Source organism: Neopelma chrysocephalum, unplaced genomic scaffold (genome assembly GCF_003984885.1).
Source record: "Neopelma chrysocephalum unplaced genomic scaffold, ASM398488v2 Primary Assembly neopelma1_143, whole genome shotgun sequence".
In the NCBI taxonomy this organism is placed as follows: Eukaryota; Metazoa; Chordata; class Aves; order Passeriformes; family Pipridae; genus Neopelma; species Neopelma chrysocephalum.
The window spans coordinates 2,358,337-2,380,013 of NW_020897805.1; the positions used below are offsets into that span (position 1 = coordinate 2,358,337).

General features: G+C 42.3%; 1 protein-coding gene across 4 annotated transcripts; it reads right to left on the reverse strand.

The window, feature by feature from the left end:
* Nucleotides 1–1,815: 1,815 nt before the first annotated feature.
* Nucleotides 1,816–21,590, reverse strand: AP3M1 (adaptor related protein complex 3 subunit mu 1). 4 transcript variants are annotated; one of them, XM_027700138.1, is made up of 9 exons: nucleotides 21,520–21,590; nucleotides 12,749–13,024; nucleotides 11,530–11,701; nucleotides 9,066–9,203; nucleotides 7,007–7,092; nucleotides 6,501–6,634; nucleotides 5,612–5,819; nucleotides 4,105–4,249; nucleotides 1,816–2,853 (listed from the first exon to the last, which is right to left on the reverse strand). In XM_027700138.1, the coding sequence occupies exons 2-9, from the start codon at nucleotides 13,019–13,021 to the stop codon at nucleotides 2,753–2,755; spliced, it is 1,257 nt and encodes a 418-aa protein (XP_027555939.1). In that variant the 5' UTR covers nucleotides 13,022–13,024; nucleotides 21,520–21,590; the 3' UTR covers nucleotides 1,816–2,752. The 4 variants fall into 4 exon arrangements, with proteins under 4 accessions (XP_027555939.1, XP_027555938.1, XP_027555940.1 ...); XM_027700137.1 differs by lacking the exon at nucleotides 21,520–21,590 and adding an exon at nucleotides 20,378–20,396; XM_027700139.1 differs by lacking the exon at nucleotides 21,520–21,590 and adding an exon at nucleotides 14,227–14,535.
* Between the last annotated feature and the right edge of the window lie 87 nt (nucleotides 21,591–21,677).

Consider the following 21,677-nt stretch of genomic DNA (forward strand, 5'->3'; position numbering starts at 1 on the left):
AAGAACTGCTGTTCTGCTCAGCATCTTGTTAATCTGAATTTTACTTCTCCAACTGAATGCAAGGGTGATTAGCATGGAACCACTGTCCTATTTCCTTCAGTCCTTCACCAGAGGAACTTCTCAAACACTTTCTCTTGCTAAAAATTTCTACCAGCACACATAATGTTTTGACTTTGTGGAACCAATGTTTATTGGTGCTGTAGGACCAAATGTACCCCCGTAGTGCCAGGAGGCAGCTGGGATTTAGTAATAATAGGTAAAATTCAGAGTTTTATACTGTTCATACAGTTCTCTCCATATCGGAGGGAAGATGAGAACCTGACAGACAGCCACCTTTGTCAGCATTCCCAGTGCTGCACATCTAGAGAAGGGGAGATCAAAACTTGGCAGTATAATTCCTGACTAATGACATACTCTGATTCCCTAAGCTGTACTCTTGATACAGGTGCTGGTGCAGTTTTTTTTTAACAGGAGAACAGGAACACAGTTGCCCTTGTGCAGAGTCTGCAGCTGAGCTTCCTGTGTTTGGAGAAAGGGGCAGGAAGTAGCGCACCTTCAGCAAAAGGAATCAGCCTCACACAACAGACGCTATTTCTCTGACAAAATACATCTGTGCTCAGGCTGCTTTCCTCCCAGATGAGTACAATTCTTGTTGACACGAGGTCTGGAGGTGAGCTCGGAAGTCTGGATCAGAGCCTTCCCACAGACAGCAGCTCCTGTGTGTGCTTCCCTGGGGCCCGAGTTACAGTGGCTGGCAAGGCTTGTTCTGTACCCTGCTGGAGGGCAGAGCTGGTGTCCAGGCTCGCCAGTCCTGATACCACCTTATGTTCTTTACCAGCAAGGGATCAGTTCCCAAAGGAGATGGTGCAAGTGTTTCCAGGCTGCTAATGCAGAGGAGCAGCTCCAGGTACTCAAAGTTCAGCCTGGGACATTACCAGTTACCTCTGAAGACAAGATTTCTTGTACAGTTACAGTAACTGAAGGATATGATTTGCTGAAACGCGGAGCAGAACTGTAGGATGAGTAATGAATTCATGGATGTTTCTCCAGTTGAAAAAAGGCAGACTAGAAGGTTGGTAGCTTTTAATAACCAGTGTTGTGTCTACAAAAATGCAAGGCTTTCTTATTGGAAGTGCTGGTTCTTCATAGTGCTGTTTTATCTACTGTAATTTCAGAAATTCAGAATGGTTGTTTATGGCCAAGTTTACCCTAATGCTATGATGCTGATTTCTTACTGACTTGCTGCCAGTGTTCAGATGGGTTTCCCCTCCGTTTCCCAGGCTGATCATTTTTTGTCCCAGTATTCGAAATTTTGACTAGTGAATCACTTTAGCTCCTGCTCTTCATCTGAAGCAAAGTTAGCACCTATTCATCAATTTCTGAGCCAAACAGGTCAGGGAAACAAAGGCTCTCCAGTATGCCATCTTTCTTTAATTCTGAATTCAGCCCCCTGTGTACTGACCAAATGCATGGTTTGGAACCTGATGGGTACTGTGGAGCTTGTTTTGGTTTAAAGTGATAACAAGCTTCTGTTGGTGTCTAATGAGAAGCTCAGTCAGCTTTGCATCCTCACTGTTGAGTCTTTGAAATGTCATGAACAAATAGCTGTCCTCCATTTAAAAATAAAAAATACAAAAGGGACCTTACCTGCCATGCTCCTAAATAGCCTTTTATAGACTCTAAGTAGCTGCACAGTGATCAAGGTCAGTAAAGATCCAGCAAATAGTCATTATTTAATTGTGTATCAGATGCCTCCTGCCTAAGAGCATTGTGAACCATTTACCTCAGCATGAATATTTCACAAGATGAGACACATTTGCAGTAGAGTTCCCTTTATTTCATAACATTAAAGCACACAACCATTAAATACACTTGACACTTCTATTGTGCTGTCTAAAAAGCTACGCTCCAAGGTACACACCGCACAGATCTGGTGGCATCCACTTCAAACAAGTGGAACATCTAAGTCAAAGCAAAGGCTTCACATAAAAAATAGATCTTACTCTCTGCACTTGTATTCTTAAAAAAAATTACGGAGATGATGAGATTGAATGGAAAGAAAGTGGATTACTGAAGCAACAATCACCTCCCAGATTTAATGCAGGATGTTATTTTTATCAGCTCATCTGCAGATGGCAGAAATGAAAGCTGATTAAGGCAAATGCTTCTTAAGAAAGGCAATTTCTTGTAAACAACACAGAAATTATTTTTTACCTCATCAGAAGCTTTCTCAGGAGTGACATTTGCTATGTCCCAGGCCCCTGGGGTCCCCTGCCCCTCTCACTGCTGGCTCTCTATTTCTGAAGGGATTACAGGCTCCTTTGTGGAATGCCAGCTTGCAGCTGGCTGGGAGAGTCACTGAGCTTTCTTTGCAGGTGGCTGAAGCAGCAAAACATGCCACCAGACTTTTGCAGTGGCCTGTCTGGCCTTCATAATGTGCTTGACCTCTGGGCTTTGGTATCTGACTGGCAGTGTAGGGTTTGTGACATTTTGTGGGTTGCCTATATCAAACTATTCACCAGCACAACAAATCAGTAAAAAAAGAGTGAAAGTGTATTAGAAAAAAAGTACCTTATTTTAAAGCCATATTAAGAAAAACTAAGCTATGCTTTCATTTTAAGAGCTGCTGTGCACAAGTGCTTTGATCCCAAACTAATCAGTGTCTATTAATTAATTGGCACCTAATTAATAGCAACATAAGTCACTAAGCAGTCAAGTTTTTTTAAGGGGAATTTCCTCTTAGATCATCTTCTCATGTCCTGACTTGGAATTTTCCTGCTTTTGTAATATATTTGACACCTTTAAAAGGCTTGTATTTTTCTCCATACATGTCTAGGCGATTCACTTTCAGTCCTGGAAAAAAGCCAAAGAAAGTACAAAGTTAAAACAGAATGCTAGGAATCATGTCAGTCTGTTTAAAAGTCCAGCTTTCTTGAAGCACGCTAGGATGGGTTAGGAAGCTGATTTTCCTTTCTTTCACAAGTTCATCTGGTTTGAAATAGCAGATGAGACCGTTCTTGTCACCTAATCACAGCTGCTTTGGCAGGGCAACAACTTCCTTCTCTTCTCCTCCATAAGCCAACATCCTCCTTCCAGGAGATGAACGACTGAACTGAGTCTGTCCTCCTCCTTGTACACTGCACTCATTTCCAATCATGAACATGAAGCAAAGGACAAGTTTCAGAATTCTGTTCACTCCAATTTGTAATTAAAAGAACAGCAATCCCCGTGCTATTAACTGAGGAAGGCCAGCTATTAACTGCCTACTGCTGTTCCCTGCTTTCTTACAGCTCCATCACATCTGGTGTCCAGCCACTGGATCAGCTGTATTTTTCTAGACTAAAACTAGTTTAAGAGTGAACTGTAGGATTCTCTTCTTACACAAGAACTAACTGTTATTTACTCAAAGTAGTCTAAGAAGCAAAAGGACCATGGCCTGGTACCTGTCCTTCAGTCATCCTCCTCCTCTCCAAATGTGTCTCCACACTGTGAGAGTCTTGATCCTGCAAAGCTTGCCTGCAGAACCATTTTACACATGGACAACTCACATGATTTAAGTGTTTGCAGACTGAGGTCTTGTCTGCTTTAAATTTAAATTTTTAAATTTAAATTTCAGTTTTGCATTTACCATATATGCTTCATTCTGATTTAACTTGCAGATTGTTTTAAAGATGAAAAACTAACCACCTCCAGAATGAATGAAGAAGGGCATTCTTCAAAATTAATGGAGTTTTATGACCGTTAGAAATGGCTTTAGTGGTGCAAGACTAAAATGAGCCAAGGGCAGCATGCTAAAGCATCATCCATCGATCTTCAATAAAAGGATACATTGGCATGTTTAATGCACCAATCAACAATGAAAAAGCCATTTTTCTGTACACTTCTCAAGCCTTTCTTGAGCAAAACAGCTGGGAATTCACAATTCCCAGCAAAGGAGTCTTCCAGCAAGGGTAACTGTCAAGTTTGGGTAAATCAGACTTTATCATTTTGGACCAAGCTGACTTCAGATCAGCATCTCCAAATAAAAGACTGACAGTTTCCACTTCATTTCCTACTACTACTTGTTCTGTCAGCACCAATTTCACGTAACACCCACCCACTCACCTGAAATTGCAAGCTGTTGTATCTTAAACTGGATGTTCAAACTTGGATTCTCCTCTGGCTTGGGTGCTCCAGACTGCAGGTTCACTAAGCCTTTCAGGTTTGGTAGCTTCTGAGGGGTAATTTTACCCACGTCCCACGTTAACACCTTGTCAGGAAGCAAAGAACAGTAGCTTTCTAGGAAACAACCTCTGAGGTTAAATTCATATCCAGCTTTTAGTTTGCAGGCTGGGTACAGAAAGCAGCCTGGTAGCCCTGAGAATTACCCTGCTGGCTGGGAGAGGGTGTGGTTGGGGCTCCCGCAGCTATGGGGTCTTTTTTTCCCCAGGGTTTCTTTTGCCCTGTTCCTTAGTGGGTCTGTGCACTGAGTGTACCGTGTTCCCTGAGTAATGATGATTGATCCTGATGTCAGTCTGGATCAGCTGGAACCATGAAGCAAGGACAGTAATCAGCAAAAAGTCACAGGAACTTAAACAAGAGAATGAGGAGAGTGGCAGCAAGGCACTTGGCCAAATGAGATGTCTAAGCTAGAGTAACCTTCCTAAGGATCACTTGTTCCCCATTGATTCTTACACTTCAGAGAAATGTGGAACCAAATGGGTCCTTTACTCACCTACAAGAGGTGATTTGTTTGCTCTTACCATAAACTGAAAGCTGATAAATGCAGAAAAACCTCAGTTCTCCTCACTTCTACAAACTTTTGCAGTAACAATCCACCTAGTTATCCCAACTCTTGATAAAAACACAGTATAATGTATTTCTGCAGAGAGGAAAGCAGACTTCAAGCGGGTTTTTTAGGTGTTTTTCTTTTAACAAGGTCAAGGTCTCTTGTTTTTGAAGCAGAATGTTACTTGGAGAGCTTTCACTTAAAATTCTAATCAATTGCTGAGGGCAGCAGAAAGCTCAGAGCAGGGTCTTAGAGGCAGCAGAATGGTTTGGCTCAGATTGCACTTCAGCAAAATGGCTCTTGGGTACTAAAAGGCTTCAGGAGCTTTAGGAAATTTAGGTTTCAAACTCCAATTCAGAGGCAGGAAAGCAGGAGCCCAAGATATGTTTTTTCAGACATTTTGTCTTCCTTACTGTGTGTCTTCAGGCACATCTTTTGGAAGAGATTTTTTTCTCATCTCCTGCTCCCTGTTTTTCTGGATACCTGTTTTCAAGGCTACTGCATTTTCTCCAGATAAGTATGTTTTCAAGAACACAGATTGCAAAATACATCATGGCTGAAACTACTAACAGAATACTGCTGCATCCACTAAGGAAAAATATTAGGGGGGTGAAAGAGCGGGGGAAAAGAGGAAGGGAAGGAAAAGGATATTGACAAAGTCAGAAATCACAACTGTCGTGTATCTAAGTTTGAAAAAGTAAATTTTAAAGATGAATTTTTAATTCATAAACATATGCTGAACAGAAAGTTTTTTGCTAAGAACACTGCTCCAGTGTTCTGCAACATGGGTGACTTGTTCAATGCCATCTTCGATTTTTAAATAAATAAAAACTTAAGACTTACCTTAGTAACTGGGTCAAAAGTATAGCTGCCTTGTGTAGCAGTGAGGCTCATATTAAGTACAGCCTTTGGCATGTGAACTGTCATGACAACTCCTTCTACTGTTTTCCCCATATTCTGTTTTGGTCCAATAGTAACATCAAATCTTCCCGAAGAACTATTTTCCTTAAAACTGATCATGTGTTTCACATATACAGGAATTGCCACCAAGCTGAAAAGAGAAAACAGTAGCTGAATGCATCCTGGCTACTTCTCTGCTTGAGAAGAAAAAGTTCTTTCTCATAAATAGTTCTTGTTTTTCTGGCAAGTATTCAAGTTAGAACCGGTTTGTTTCAAAAGCGAAAAGTGATACTTCACTCTTCAGCATCATTGCTGAAGTGATTTTATTAGCAGAGAATCACAGGAAAAAAAGTTTATTTTCTTCCAAATAACTTGTCCTATTCTCTCTTCCTTCATCTGTTTACTTTTTTAAAGTAATCTCACTGAGCCAAATCTCAGAAAAGCCACCAGTCAAATCAGGCTTTAGTTTGCAAATACCTGCAGTTTAGACTTTTTTGCTTCATTCTCTCCATGAAGGTCAGAGTCCTCTATGTACACAGAGACTTATCCACAAAGCATCTAGCACCAACAATGACTACTAGGAATGAACAGCCCTGTATTACTGTCATGTGTGATTTATTCCACTGAAAAAGGATTGCTGAGCATCTGCAATTCACTGAAAAATGATTTCCTTCTTTTAGTGGGGACAGGGCAACAGATGAGACAAAACCTGAGCACGTGTATTTTAGAACAATGCAAATCCCCCCCCTTAACAAGGAGAAATCTGCAGTTACTCAGATGGAAAGCAGTAGATGGTGTATCTGGAGAACCCGTGTGTCTAAAAGGAACGTACTTCTGTGAACTGACACGGTAGGAGATCAATCTGAAATTCCCATCGGGAGGAATAAATGAAAGGACTCTCTCAGACTCCCAGCGTTTGAACCGGATACATGGATGGAAGCTGACATCGTCCAGCAGCCGTGGGTTCTGGAAGTAAACAAAAAATGGTCAGTGAAATCTCATCAAGTATAAGCAGTTTGAACTAGCTACTGAACTCTACACAATTCCTATTTCTTAGACTCTAAGTACCTTTCCTACCCATTATCGGAGACCCGTTACTGAGCTAGATGGATTTCTGATCTGACCTGGAACAGCAGCTCCTGTGAGTGTATTTTATGTACAGACAAAAGCCATTCCGACTACTGAGCAATGCAGCTTCTACAATATAATGCAAAACTTGTTATTTTTCACATGTATAACACATGAAGTAGCAATTGTGCTCTTAAAATTGTCGAACTCTGATTATTATGAAAAATAAATCCTGAGCAATTAACATTCCCAAATATAGGCTGAATTTACCATGAAAGACAGAGAAAGATCTGGCATTCCTGAGAGCTTAATACACGAATCAATAACACCTTGGATTTCTGCAAAGACTGTGGAACCTGCAGGAGAAAAACCAGACACATGACTTAACATTATTAGGAAGGGCCTAACAGACATGGTGAAGTGCAGCTGGAGGGCACAGATGACATTTGCACAACACTCAAGAACCTGCCAAGCCCAGCTAGGAAAGGTCATTCCAGTTACCTGTGTCCTGGGCAGCTTGCTAAAAGACATGAGCCAGAGCAAACAGCTTGGCCCAAATCAGCTAATTATACTTGTGCCAGCTGTTACGCAGGACTTGTACTGGATGTGCTTGAACTGGTTGCCAGCAATAAGTAAATAAGAATTTCAGAACACAAGAGCTCTGAATCTTCTTTCATCCCTGTCCCTGGTCTCCAGAAAACTAGCACATTGTGTTGTGGTGCAGGGAAGCTGAAGCACATCAAAACAACCAGTGTCCAAAAGCAGTAAGTTTGTGCTATAAAGCTCCAGCTAACCTTGGCTTTCACAAGTAAGGCTTGTTTAACAGTGGGATTACATATTTGTCTTGATATTAAATAGATCTATAGCAAGAAAACCCCAAAACCCAAAGCAACAATACCAAGCATCTTACCCAGGAAATGCTCATTTCCTTAAATACGGTGTAAGAACAGAAAGGCATAAGCAGGACTCTGGACTAATTAATTAGCCCCACAAGCAAAGGTAATTTTAGAAGACAGATAGAAACTACTGCTCATCTTGTCAAGGGGAAGGAGAAACAGTGGCTTTATATTTGGTTTGAATAGAAGAGATCCTGTTTCAGGTTAAAGCAGTTAACTATATCCCTATGAAACAAGATACCATCCCTATTCAGGGGAACCACCTTATCTACTTCTTAGTCCCAGTTAAGGTTAGGAAGAAAGACTTTGGCATTGCTGGTCCCCAAGGGATCAGAGCAGAAAACAGTAGCTATGACTACTGCAGCAGATCCTCAGTAGGAAATTTAAACACTGTGGACAGTGATTTGGCTTGGAATACACACAGAAACACACCATGGTCTTGATTGTACCTCCTCAGACTAAGCACTCATGCTACTCTTGGGAATCCTAATGAGCTGGGAGAGTAACACAGTCATCAGTGTGTTCTGACTGTGAGGGACACCTTCTTTTAGCTTCAAGATGGTGAGAGTAAGAGCTGCACAATAACTATTTGTGACTACCCAGTTCAGTGGTGGCCAAAACATTAAGTGGTGTATGGAACCAAAACAACATTGACTACTACTACAACAGCAGCACTGAATGAAGAAAACAGGGATTTGCTCCCTGCCCCATACCACCACAAACTGGTGTCCTGCAGTCTTCAGCATTGCTAACTGATGGCCCCAACACTGAACAGCAGGTTCCTGCTGACAGCATTACAGTCTTCTCTTTGCATCAGTTTTTTGTACTTCTTGGCACACAAGTTATCCGGTTCCTCCTTAAAGTTAAATCTCAGAAGAAAGACCTTTTGTATTTGAAGATGATATGTTTCATTTACAGAAAAGAAAGGAGTATTATTATGCTTCATAATATCTGGCTCTAGTTTATATATAAAGCAAAAAACACTGTCCAGCTATTTTGCACCAAGTTTATCTTGCTAGCAGAAGAAAGCTAATGAAAGCTTTTGTCTTGCTCATTTGAGGGCCTACAAGGACTGCAGTACGTTGTTGGCAGGAACAATGGGAGATAATTTTCTCATCACATTTAAAACTTCAACTACTTTTTTTCCATTTATATCTGTTACGAGATAATCAATACAAAAACAAAAACCATCCAAGTACAGAATATTTCTTGTAATGTTCTTGAAGCAGTCTGGAGCATATTGATGTTTTAAGATGAACTGAAGAAATACATTTGGGCACATAATTTTAAATTGTGTATTTTTATCTAAGATATAGATTCATGGATATAAAACAAGCAGAAAAATAGAAAGGTTGGACTGTATTCTCTCTAAACATCAGCAGCTAGATGTAAACGCATTCAACAAATAAAAATTAGTTTGCAAAGCATCTTACCTGATTTGTCTATAATTGCATCGATTTCTTCAATGACATCAAAATAGGCTTCGTTGTTTGTGTATTTTACCCCCGCTCTGCGCCAGGGAATGTTGGACAACTGTCCGGTGGGAAGTGTGTCTCCCACATTACTACTGCCTTAAAAATGAAAAGGAACTCAAAATCAGTCACTAATTACAAGAGGAACGTTTCAACCGCCAAAATTAAGAACCAAAGCGAGGTTTGCCCCCCAGAACTGCAGACTAGAACATGGAGCACTAAAATGTGAGGTGACGTGAAGGCACTTCAACCAGACTTAACAGCTTTCAGACCATATTTTGCACAGGAAAATATAAGGCTCAAGTCAGCAGGAGGTTTGAGTGGGAGCAGAAGTGGGGCTAGATTCTGTGAAGGATTTAATCACTATAATTCAAGACAGCTGCTTATGAGGGCCTTAAGCCCTCTTCCCCCTTCTCCTAAGAGTTTTAGCTGGCTGACTTCAGGGCTGATTTACAGGTAAGAGTCATTAGGAAGAAAGACATGTAAGAAGCCTTAGGGAGGGCTCCCACAGCCTTTGCTTGGAGCTGTTAGGCTGAGGTTCTCACCCTTGGTACCCCCCTGAGCTACCTTGCAGCAACATGACAGCCATGTCTATACCTGACCATGTGCCAAATCTATCCAGGCCCTGGCCCATAGACTTGACTTTCTGGCTCGACCTGTCCCATTCTGATGGATATTGATGGCAATCACTGAGCTGCAATGACCTGTTATCATCTGATCCTGTCCTTGACCTGTTGGCTCAACTTCTGGGCTCCTTACCAATGATGACACTGCCCCTGCCTGCCTTGCTCTCACCCTTGGCTCCTGGTTCTCAGTAACACCCAGCATGAGAAAAGGCTTCCTGAGCTACTTATGAATGAGCTAAACTGATGATGCTTTAAAAAGTAAAAAAATCACAATCTTATCACTTCTGGGGCTTAGGTGACTGATCCTGGAATCCCAGCACAGTGGAAGCAACTCCCTCTGCTAGAAGTAGGTCTTGGGACAGGGCCACAGCTCACGCTTGCTTGTGCCCTTTAGCGCAACGCAGGTGGGTTGCGTGTCCTGCCACGTGAGACAGCTCCACTGAGAAGCTGGTGGCCAGGGGGTATCATTTCTACAGAACCTGCTGGGCAGGCCCTGTCCTAACGGGCAGAAAACAAACAGTTTTCATTCTTTAGAGCTAGTAGAAAAACTAAAAACCAAAACCCTTCCTAAAGTCCACCCCTGTATGTACTATAACACAGGGGGGAGGAGTTGCAACCATTTCCTCACTCCCACACATCTCTATAGGGGAGCATTTGCCATGTTTGTCCCTCAGCAGCCTTGCAGGGTGCAGCAGTGCTACACAGGCTGAGCTGCCAGGCCAGGTAGGTAGGAGAGTTCTCAGGCTGCTGTTTCCACCTGCTCAGCCCTGAGCTGTTGACAGTGACAAGATGCAGGCTGCCTTGGGCAGGCGCTTTAGGCTCCCAGGGAATTCTAATAAGGCTCTAGATAAAACAAGAGGATTTGATGCTGCAACCCTTGGCTTCAGGAGTCTTAGTTCCCCTTACAGTGGTCCATCTAGTCCATTAATGTCATATTTTTCATAAGTGTAAATACTACCATCCAAATCCACATTTTAAAAAACTGTAACCAAACCCCAAATGACACAAATTAAAACTGATGAGATTTATACTCAAAGACTAAGCCATATCTACTACCTAAAAGACCAGCTCCTCTGAGTACTACCTGTGTGGCCCTGCAGCCCAGCTACTCCTCCAACACAATGTACAGGCAAACACCTCCCATGGCTCTGACCCCATGTGACACCTCATGGCTCACCTCCCTTGCACTCGCTTGCCAGACAAGCAGATTCCACCAGCTCAGCTGACAGACATTTGGCTCCATCACTACAAGAAAGACCCATTTATAACACCCTGAAATCAGCTCCGAAATCGAATCCATATGAATCCATATGCTGACTGGTGGGGGGGGTGGGGCAGAGGCTGAGGACAGGCGACTTGTTTCCCTTCATGCTATCTGTTCCCAGCCATCAAAGATTTATTAGGTAACCATTATATACCTTCCTGTAATGATTTCTTATAAAATGCTTAACCTTCTCCAATGCCCCTCAGTTATTCAAGGCTTGGGGGTAGCTCTGTACCAATCCCAGAGCACCTGTCTCCAGTATGTCCTGACTGTGCTGGGAACTGCTATTCCTGAGGGACTTCAGCAGCTGTGGCTGGACCAGACAGTACCACCAGGGATAGCAAGGCAGCCAGGCATGAACTGCAAATATGGAGGGAGTTGTTTTTATTCAACTCCTACTTATGAAAAGTGGCAGGACAGTGGCCTCACCTTACAGATTCACACCAATACATTATTTTTTAGCTATGAGGAAGGAAGGAAGGCTTTTTTTTTTTTTATACAGCCAGTCATTGCTGAAAATTATTTATTTTCCTACCTGTGATGGAGTTGACAACAGAGCGCAAAATTGTGGGAGGCTTAATCAGCTCCTTCAGTATGTTAGACTCTGTTGCCAGTGGAAAGCCATTGTCTAGCATTTCTTCTAGAAGCTCATACACAATTACCACATTGTCCTTAATTGCAGTCTCAGAACATTCGCCGAAGTAATCCTAAACAAATACAGAGATTACAAGAGAGGATTTTTATTCCTGTTAAAATGCTTTGCAAAAGGAAGTTTGTTTGGTTTTTTTCTTACAGAAACCCTCTAACATACGAAGGCATCAGTGGCTAAACTGACTAGCTACTTCTATGGTCTGATGGCATCATAATTTAAGGTTACATTTATCATCTAATTGGAAATAGCACGAACAGCAAAATTAATGCAATCTGATTTACTACTATATATGTCCCAAGGGTCTTTCCACTTGTGAACATTAACACATCTTCAGTTACAGGACTCTAGTAATACGAAGAGACTATCTTTTGGCAATGCTCAATCTTCACAGAGAGTCCTTTATTTACAGAAATTGCTTGAGAAGTGACTCATGCTTTGCAGCTCTTTCCTCCCTACAGACTGTGTGCTGCCTGACTGCATGCTCCTTCTTCCCATCCATATAACATGAACAGTCCAAAACCTTACAGAAAAAAACACAGCTTTTACAAAGTGGGATTTGAGTTTTAGTGACTGTGCACTGGTAACTATAAAATCAAGTGAGTACACAAACTATACCTTTCTTGCCTTTGTAATCTATAAACTTGTGCTTGACTCAGAAATTGCAGAGGGGAAAGTCACTGACAGGAAGGTTTATTATCTCTCTTTAAAAGAAGTTTATACAAAAAAACACCTGGAATTATTTTAGAATCATAGAATATTAAGGGTTGGAAGGGACCTTAAAGATTATGTAGTCTCAACACCCCCTGCCATTGGCAGGGACACCTCCCACTAAATCAGGTTACTCAAGGCCTTATCCAACCCAGCCTTAAACCATAACCTCCCTGGGCAATCTGTTCCAGTATTTTACCACCCTCACAGTAAAGAATTTTTTCCTAATATCTAACCTAAATTTCCCCTCTTTCAGTTTGTACTCATTACTCCTTGTCCAATCCCTACAGTTCCTGATGAAGAGTCCCTCTCTGGCTTCCCTGTAGGCTCCCTTCAGATACTGGATTTTAAAATTATTTTAAAATATTTAAAAATAAATATAATGGTGACAGACCTGGAAAGTATCTGCTACTCGGTGCAGAAATTCAATTACAAAGAGTGGTGGCACTTCTGTCTGTATGACAGACACAAAGAAGATTTTATCCCGGTAGATGCTGATGAGGTAGTGATGTGGAGTTGAGATGACAGGAGGCACATTCTCAACATCGATTGCTTTCTCCTGAGCTTCAAAGAAATAATCGCACACAGACTGGCTCACGACGCTCTTCCAGTGCTTCTCCAAGAATATATCACCAGAACAGTTTATAAGAAACAGGCTGTGGATCATTTTCTGTTGAAAACACATTCAGAAAAAGTTAAAATAATCAAAAGGATATGCAGATTGACATAATTCCTTCTCCCAGATTCCCTGTCTTACAATGGTTATTCTTTATTAACATGCACTGTGAATTTAGGAAAAAGATCTGTTTTGCTGCTTTTCTTTAAATTGCATTTTCTTTATTTAGAGGACTGTTCCACCAAAAAATACTTCCCAGTGGATTAAGTCAGTAACTTATATCACAATGTAAGCAAGAAGCAAGCACCCTTGATTTCCACTTTCATCCCTGCTTGGTATTTGCAATTTATTTCTTAAAGAAAAGCTGACTCTCGTGAGTTGGCACTCACTTAAACATGACATGTAAGGGTAACTTGTACATAGTTTCCTATGGCAGAGGACTTTGTCTGACAGTCACACACAACTCAGAACTGCACTGTCTTAAAGATACAGTTCTTTAGCTTGTCAGCTTTCAGCTACTGAACTACAAAAGTGGTTTTTATTTGTTGGCTGATTAGGCTTATGATCTATGCCAAGCTGCACTTGGATAAAGGGTCAGAATTCATTAAAAGTACACAGAACTAGGCATTTAAATCTGATTTAATGAATAAAATTGCTTCAAACGTGCTTGGCACACATGAAATATGTTTACAGAAAACATTTTTCACTTAAAAACTCACTCATGAAAAAGAGGAGTATGAACTGCAGATAAGGAATGTAACTATTTTTTCTTACATCTTTAAACATTTACAAATAACATGCCTCAGCCACTGATCCTTCATTTTATTCATGGGGCAAGAAGCTTATCTGCCTTTTTAAAAAAACTAATTCCCAGCTTATTTCTCAACTTTCAGTGAGACAGTAAGTGAACTAAAGTTGTTGGTACAAATGAAGAGAACAGCCTATTATCTCCACATCTACAGAAGAGACAAATGCTAGCAGACTTCAGTTTATCTCTTTAGCCTTTACATGAGACAGACACAATGCTCTGGCTGCCCTGCAACATAATGATTCTCTGACAAAAAAAAGTTCCAAGTTTAAACATGGGCTTGGAAAACAAACTGAATTGTAACCCAAGCACTGGCATCTAAGATGAAGTTAATCTGGTACTTATATCGTGCACAAATTCATTCTGTAGTTGAAGAAGCTGCCCCTGCCACTGGCTGTTCATCCCTTTTGCCCTTCAGGTATTGATCTGTGGCTCTGCAATTACCTACATTAGGAAAGTACAAGAAAGTCCAGTCATAAATTGTCCAGCAAAAGAAGTTTCGGGTCAGATCAGCTTCTTAATGCAAGTTATTACATTGCCAGAGAGCTCCGCTGGGCTGACACAGGGCAGGTGGTGGAAATGGGCAGATGATAGCAAGGGAGATATCCTGAATTGAAATTTAGTCTTTGGAGGAATTCAAACATGACTGGAAAGAGACCAAACAGTTACTGGGCATCCACACCTTGAAAGAGGAAGACCACCATCAACACAGCATGTCCAAGAGAAGCAAAACACATCTACCAAAAACCATCATAGTTTTTACTAATCTTACAATGTTTGGCTGGGATCATGCCTAAAATGCAAATAAAATTTGCTCCTTTGCTAATGTTGACTCTGGCACACTAATGTGAAGATGGCATGGAAGCATCTAATGTAAATGGCCCAGTCCCACAGAGATTTTAAGGAGTCCAAACATTGTATGACCAAGTCTCATTCCAAAATACTGGAATAAGCATTTCTCTTCTGAATCTGAACTGCCCGGAGTACTCGACTCACCCAACACACTTGTAACAATGAAAAATGGTCTGGCCCTGAAGATTTTGATGAAACTAAAGTATGTCTTCCAAAGCTCACCAAAGATGGTGAAGAAGGACAGCTCAAGAAGGTCATCAATATGCTCTTTCCCTCCACCTAAGTCAGCAGACGTGGGAAGGGAGCCAAGATCCAGCTTTTCAAATTCAAAACTCCAGCTGCTCCTTCACATGCATGACAGCAATGTGCTCATCTTCACTGGGGCCTTGCCAGGTCTTAGATACCTCCTGCTAGGAGCACACTGTCTCTCATGGCAGACAGAAGACAGAAGACCAACAGTCAAAGTGTGGACAGAAAAATCCAACTCAGCCAATACAGTATATAAGGAGAAGTTCTTTTAGAAAGTGTGATTGCCAATTTGCTTAAGAGTGGGAAAGGAAACAAAGCTAAAAAGTGTTATTGCATGTTTCTGTTGTCTCTCTTCTGGACCAAATTAATCTCTAATTTAGTTTGTAAAAAAACCCAGACAATTTTAATACTGTGAGCACAGCGTTTTTATAAAGGAGCCTTGACACAATTGCTTTAATCCAGTTCAACTAAACATGTTCTGAATTTAGCCAGCATTGCACACTAAACCCCTCCAAAATCTCCTGGACAGTCACACAACGGTGGCAAGTATAATCAACCACTGAATGTCAGTATTGTTCCACCCCAAGGCGGCCCAAATGTATGAAGGTGATCAGCTATAAAGCTTAGAACAGATCTCTGTACATTTTAATATGGATACAATAGCATATCTGTTAACAAGCGTAAGACCCAATTCCTAGTAAATGCACACAAAGCTACATCAGAGAGTTCCAGTACAAGCAGCACTGGTAGGACTCAATTTCCAGAGGAAATCTACCACTGATCTATGGCCGGCTCTGGAGGGACTACACTGGACCCCAGGCAGCTTCTGACCAAGTATACCAGCATGTGTGACGGTGTTTTTAAGCCCCAGCAGATGTCCTGCTGTTAACAGATAATAAGATTCTATTCATCCACAGATCAGAAGTGGTTGCATTTGTCACAACATACTTTTAAAAGGTACAGCTGAGCAGCAGACCAACACAATCACAGCGAGCTCCTGGAGCACCAAATGGCTGTGTCAGCAGGGCCCCTTCTTTGCCCTGGGTTCCATTTAGGATATTAGACCACGGCTTGATATGCAATCAAGAGAGAGTGTGGGTAGCCAAAAAGGGCTTTAGTGTTGGGCCACTGCCCCTATTTCCTCATGGGCCACAAGCTGCCCAGGTACCAGCTGTGTTCATATGAGTGTTTGTGTGGCCTCGTGGTGAACTGCAGTAGCAAACTGATCCAGGGGACCATGCTGGGCAGATGCCAGCGTTGTAGTATCTGTGGAAACTGAACAGTAAAATCCCACCTAGCTGCCCACCTTATCTTCTAGTAGGAAGATAAGGATTACAGGATTTCCCATGATACATAATTATTCTCTTTCTAGTGTAAGAGTTCCCTTCAAAGCCCCTCACATACTCCTTTCCTCCTTCACAAGTTTTAGAAGTGCACTAATTTGCTGCTAAACTGAAGCTCTCTGCTTGCAGCCTAAGCACAGAGCAGGCAGCCCCAGAGGCACAAGCCTGTCCCATCAGCCAAGGGGCAGCTCCATCAGCACACTTCCCAGTGCTGACTACAATAAAGAAGCTCTTACAGCAGTGGGGACATCAGTCTATTATACACAAGACTAAGTAATTTGATTTATCCCACACTGTCAAGCAATTGGCACCAGCTGATTAAAGATGGATATCATGCTGGATATCTTAGAACTGGTAATACTACAAAAATATCTTATTTAAAGTATTGGTGAGCAAAAATGACTTACAGTGCTCCAAATACGAATATTTCCCTTCTACTCTATTTTTGAGTGGCAGATTTAATTTCAGACATGTAGAGATCCCTGAATTAATTTCTCAGTATCCTACCTTCTCGTCTCATCAGAACATTAAAAAAAAAAGATTGAAAAATGCTGAACACAAGAAATCAATCTAGTAACAGTAAAATTCCTCACACCAATAGGTCACTACTTGTGGCTAAACGACAGAGGATGTTAACAGCTGCAGCACTTTGAGGGTAAAGGTATTAAAATGAAGCTCCTAGATTTAAAAAAAAACAGTAAAAAAAGCACACCATCAAAATTTATAAATGAGATTCTTCTACATGTAGCAGTGCACACATACACCACTTTGAGATGTCAGCATCTCTGTGTAAGGTATGGAAGGTGTGCTTCTAGGACTATTTCAAAAGGACATGCCTTCAATCTCTCTGCTTTTAGGCCTACCTGAGAGCCGACTGAAGGTGTACATGGATCATTATTTGCAACTTCAGGCCAAAGCAAGCCCATCAAGCTCATTTTCAGTAGGCTGACAGCCTTCCATACTAGTGTCTGACTGCAAGGCATCTTACAGGCTCTGCAGCAACAAGCAGCCCAGAGAGGTTTTGCAGCTTCTTCTCACAGACTTCCCATCCTTGCTCTGACACAAGAAACTCCACAGGATTCTTTTTAGTCATTTCCATCCTACCAGAACTTGAAGTCCTCACAGAAGAAAAAAATATTTTAATTAAGGAGCCTTTAATATGCTGTTCCACGTCTCTATCTTTTCTTTTGACTAAATCTGGATTTGCAATGTTACTGATTTTCAAATTCTTGGCACAGAAACATCTGGACTGAAGTCACAGCAGGCTCACAAAAGTGGAGCTCATTGGCAAGAGGGAGAGGCTGTGAGCATGGGAAAAAGACTGATTACACATGCTTGTCCTCGGCTACAATTAAGTACTCTAAAATGTAATTAATGCAGAAATACTGTTACCAGCTGCTTTTCCATAACACTGAGCTGAGTTACAGTAAAAGCTCTGAAACCAGAAGTGAGGAATTTATCACTGACCTCTGCAATGCCCTTTAGAGCTAGTACTAATTACTGAAAACAGCTCAAATGGGACCATCACTGGGAAAGTATTCCACAGCTTCCATGTTCCCTGAATTGAGCACAGCTGCTCTGAAGGACGGAAGGATTAGCGGGGATGGACTGTCTGAGTCTCTGTTATGTATCTGTGGAAATGAACTTCTAGTAACAAGTGAATGGAAAGCAATCAAATGCTTAAAGTAATCTGGAGAAATAACTAAGCTAAAATAGGCAGCTCTAGTTCTATTTTAAAGCCATTATTTTTGTCACAACCAGCCGGTCAGTACTTTACCTTTTTCTTATAAATTCAAAATGTGCCGCAAATGTGACAAAACTAGAAAAGCTTTGTTCCTGACCTCCCCAGCCCCATTCACTGGCTCTCAAACCAGCAAATCTGATGAAGAGAAGTCCTATTAAATACTTGTATGACATTTTCAAGACAGCCAATGTGGCAGCTCTGAAGATAACTGTATAACTGGTTGGACCAACCTAATGCAACATTAGCAGCTGTGATTCAATTTGATAAATCTGGAATTCTCGGGTTTACTAAAATATGAACATTCTGTAATTTCACAGCTTTTGTTAGGCTCCTGTCATTGTTTGTGTATCTTACTGCTGCTGATCAAGTGTCACAAATCCTTTTACATATAAGATGCCCATGGCTTAGGTACCTGCAGAGTAAAGTAAAATCATTTTTGCAACCTTTCTTAAGAATTGCCTGGTGTCCCTCTCTGTTAGTTCAGCAAAACTCGGTATCTACTCAACACCATAGTGCTTGTGTCTGTACAACTACTCAGATGCATATTTTATTAGCAAGATCATCCCTATTAAAGAGTAAACACTTTGCTTTCCAGATGCTTAGTATATATTTATCTTTACTCTCATTTAAAACACTGTTAGTAACTTTCTGGAATTGTTTTCAAAAGGAAGTAGTCCTTTGAGAATACTCTGAAGTTGTCTTAAATCAGTGTTTGGTATCCATAACAAAATTTGCAACTTCCTCTGTGCTTCTACCACTAACAATTACAGCCTGCATGAGAATTTGTTCAGCATTTCATCTACTGACTGATGAGCTTTCCAATAATACATCTGCATGGCGCCTCTGTTCAATTTAGTTCCAGTATAAATCTTCTAACTGCTGGCAAGATAGTTCCATCTCTTGTCAACAAAACAATGTTAGATCTTCAATAATTGAACAATATTAGATCCTGAATAATTGCAGTTCCCTTTGGGACCTGCAAGAATAGAAAGCTTCACTGTAAAAGCTGGAAAAGCAGAAGTTTCTTAGAAAAAAACCCCACACCAAAACAATTAAAAATTCATAGCTAAAACTATATTTTTACATAAAGATGGAACATTTTCAATACAACTTACATCTGATTTAGTAGCTTTAGGACTACTAAGGAACCACTTAAGAAATTCACTCTCTGAAAGCAGAACTGGATAGACAGGGAGGACCAAACGGACATGGGCAAAGTGAGTATCTTGCTGCATATTTACTGTCAACAGTATTTTCAGGAACAGACTGATAATTATGCTCATATTCCAGGAAACAACCCACAAAGAACTCTGAATGGCCAAGACAGCAGGATTCTATCATAGGATAAAAAGCCCTCAACTCAGTAGTTCTTTGTGAAGATGTTTTCCATCATGCTCTCCCAACTCACTGCCCCAGTAAGTCTGACGGGCTGGAGCGGCAGCGCTACGAGCTTTATACTACTGCCTTTCACAGGCTCTATTTGAAGAGGCACTCAAGGTTCCAGAAAGGACAAGCCCAGCACCAAAGAGCTCTGCACTACTGAAATACTAGATCAGAGCCAACAAGTACCACTGGAACTCTGCTGTGGCACACAGCTCTTACTCCTGTGTGTGCACTCCACCAAAACCAGCCCAAATGCAGATAGCACAAAGAAGGCACATAATCATTTTACCTCCCTTCTCTTCCAAGAGAAGAATGCAAAGGGACACTCTTTAATTCTTTCATCCCACATGAATAAAATGAGTGTCCTGAATACTGTCTGAAAGAATCTTCTAAGAAGCTCCTGTTAAAAAGCTGCCTCTCACACATTGTGTTGAATAAGCATAAATAAAATTTATTTTCCATATGTTAATTTTTTAAGCTATATGGGAAGCTGTTGGGGGAAAGTTAAAGGGAAATAAGAGGAAGGAACTTCACATTTTAAGCAAGGTTTAATTTGGTTTCTTCCCATTATTACAGCCATGAAGTACAGCTGCCACTTGTCACCTGCTGTTCAGACTTCTCTACCTCAAGGACTTCAATTTCTCTTTCATGAATCCTCATGACAACGTTTCTATTAAAGATTCTTAATGAGAACTGTTTATAAGGAGAGCTTTATCTGAGAAAGTAACTGGGACTTAGCTGGTGCTAAAAATTTAATTTCTGGATAAGAACAGCAAAATTAAGCACAAGAGGGCATGGAGTAGTCTCAATGTTTAATTTGCCATTTGCAAGGAATTTTTAGGTAATTACACACAGACAGGAAAGAACCTGATTGTCCTATGCTTTTTTTTGTCAAAACCAGGTTTGCTTGTGGCTTTGAGTTAGCACCCAACACACCACAGATTAAACCCTAGACATTCACAGAGAAATATCATTCAGATATTTATTCTCTTTTTTTTTTTTTATGAGCAGTTATGTACAATTCAAACCTGCTGCGAACTGCCAGCAGAATAATTCCCATGGTTGGTATAGTCAGTTCTTTTGTAAAACATTTATTCTATCAGTTTTCTATCATTTTATCTCTTGCATGAGTAATTTAATTTGTTTGTGCTCTTCTTGCAAAATAGCTTTTTCCTTTCCCATAGTGCAGTCTGCCTGCTATGGAACATGGATTTTCATTATTCAAGTATGATTTTTTGCCTGGTTGCTTATAGAATAGCTACAGAATGGTGCAGAACAGCTACAGAACGGTGAAGCTATTCCTCCAGTCTGATCAACATCTAACGGGTACGAATCATTCATCCTACTGAAAAAATGGCAACAGCATTGCTACTTCAAAGCAGGTTAGAACTGAAACAAAAGAAGAGAAGCGACAACCTCCACTCAGCTACCGCTGGGTACCGAACAGCGCAGAAGCGATGTACAGTGCACAGTGGTGGATGATAATGGGTTGATTCCCAGCGCGAATTACGCAGATCTACACTCATATGGCGCCTTGCTAGTTAAGCAAGTACAGCACGACTAGAACCACCAGGTGTGCAGCGATGCTGCTGTAGAACGGCCCAGGTGAGCAGGGCCGCCGCTCCCGCAGCCCCTGCCACTCCCGGCCCGGCTCTGCCGCGGGCTCTGACTCGCACGGCGGTTCCTGCACCGCCCCTCCCGCAGGCCCTGCGCCGGCTCCTGGCAACCACAATAAACGACCTCCCGGTGCACAATCCCCCCTCATCGCCGCTCCTCATCTTGGGAGCGTGAGCGGTGCAGGTCGCCCTGCGCGGGGCTGTGACCCGAGGGGAACCGCGGACAGAGCCCGGCCGCCCTCGGCCCCGCTCACCCTCCGCCGGAGCCCCGCCAGAGCTCACAACAACGAGGGGTTTCGTTCAAACACAGCAGCGATTTTGTACATATTGCGAACAACGGAAATGGACGCGGGTAAAACGGGAAGTCTGGGATTTGCGGGGCATCCTCCCGGTACCGCCGCTGGCGGGGATGCCACCCCTGCCCGACTCCGGCCACCCAGCGCGGCCGGGGCCGGGCGCGGGCGGCTCCCGGCGGGCGGGGGTCCCGCCGCCCTGAGCACGGGCCCCGCCGCCCTCTCCCTCCCTCCTGGCCCGGGCCCCCGCTCCCCACGTACCTCCCCCGGCCCGGCTCGGCCCGTCCCGCTCCCGGGGCAGCGGCCAAGATGGCGGCGAGGCCCGGCGGCGGCGCGGGCGGCTGGGGCGCTGCCTGCACCGAGCGCCTCAGAACGGACCCCCCTCCCCGGGCCCTGCGGCCCGGCGCCCGCGGCCGCCC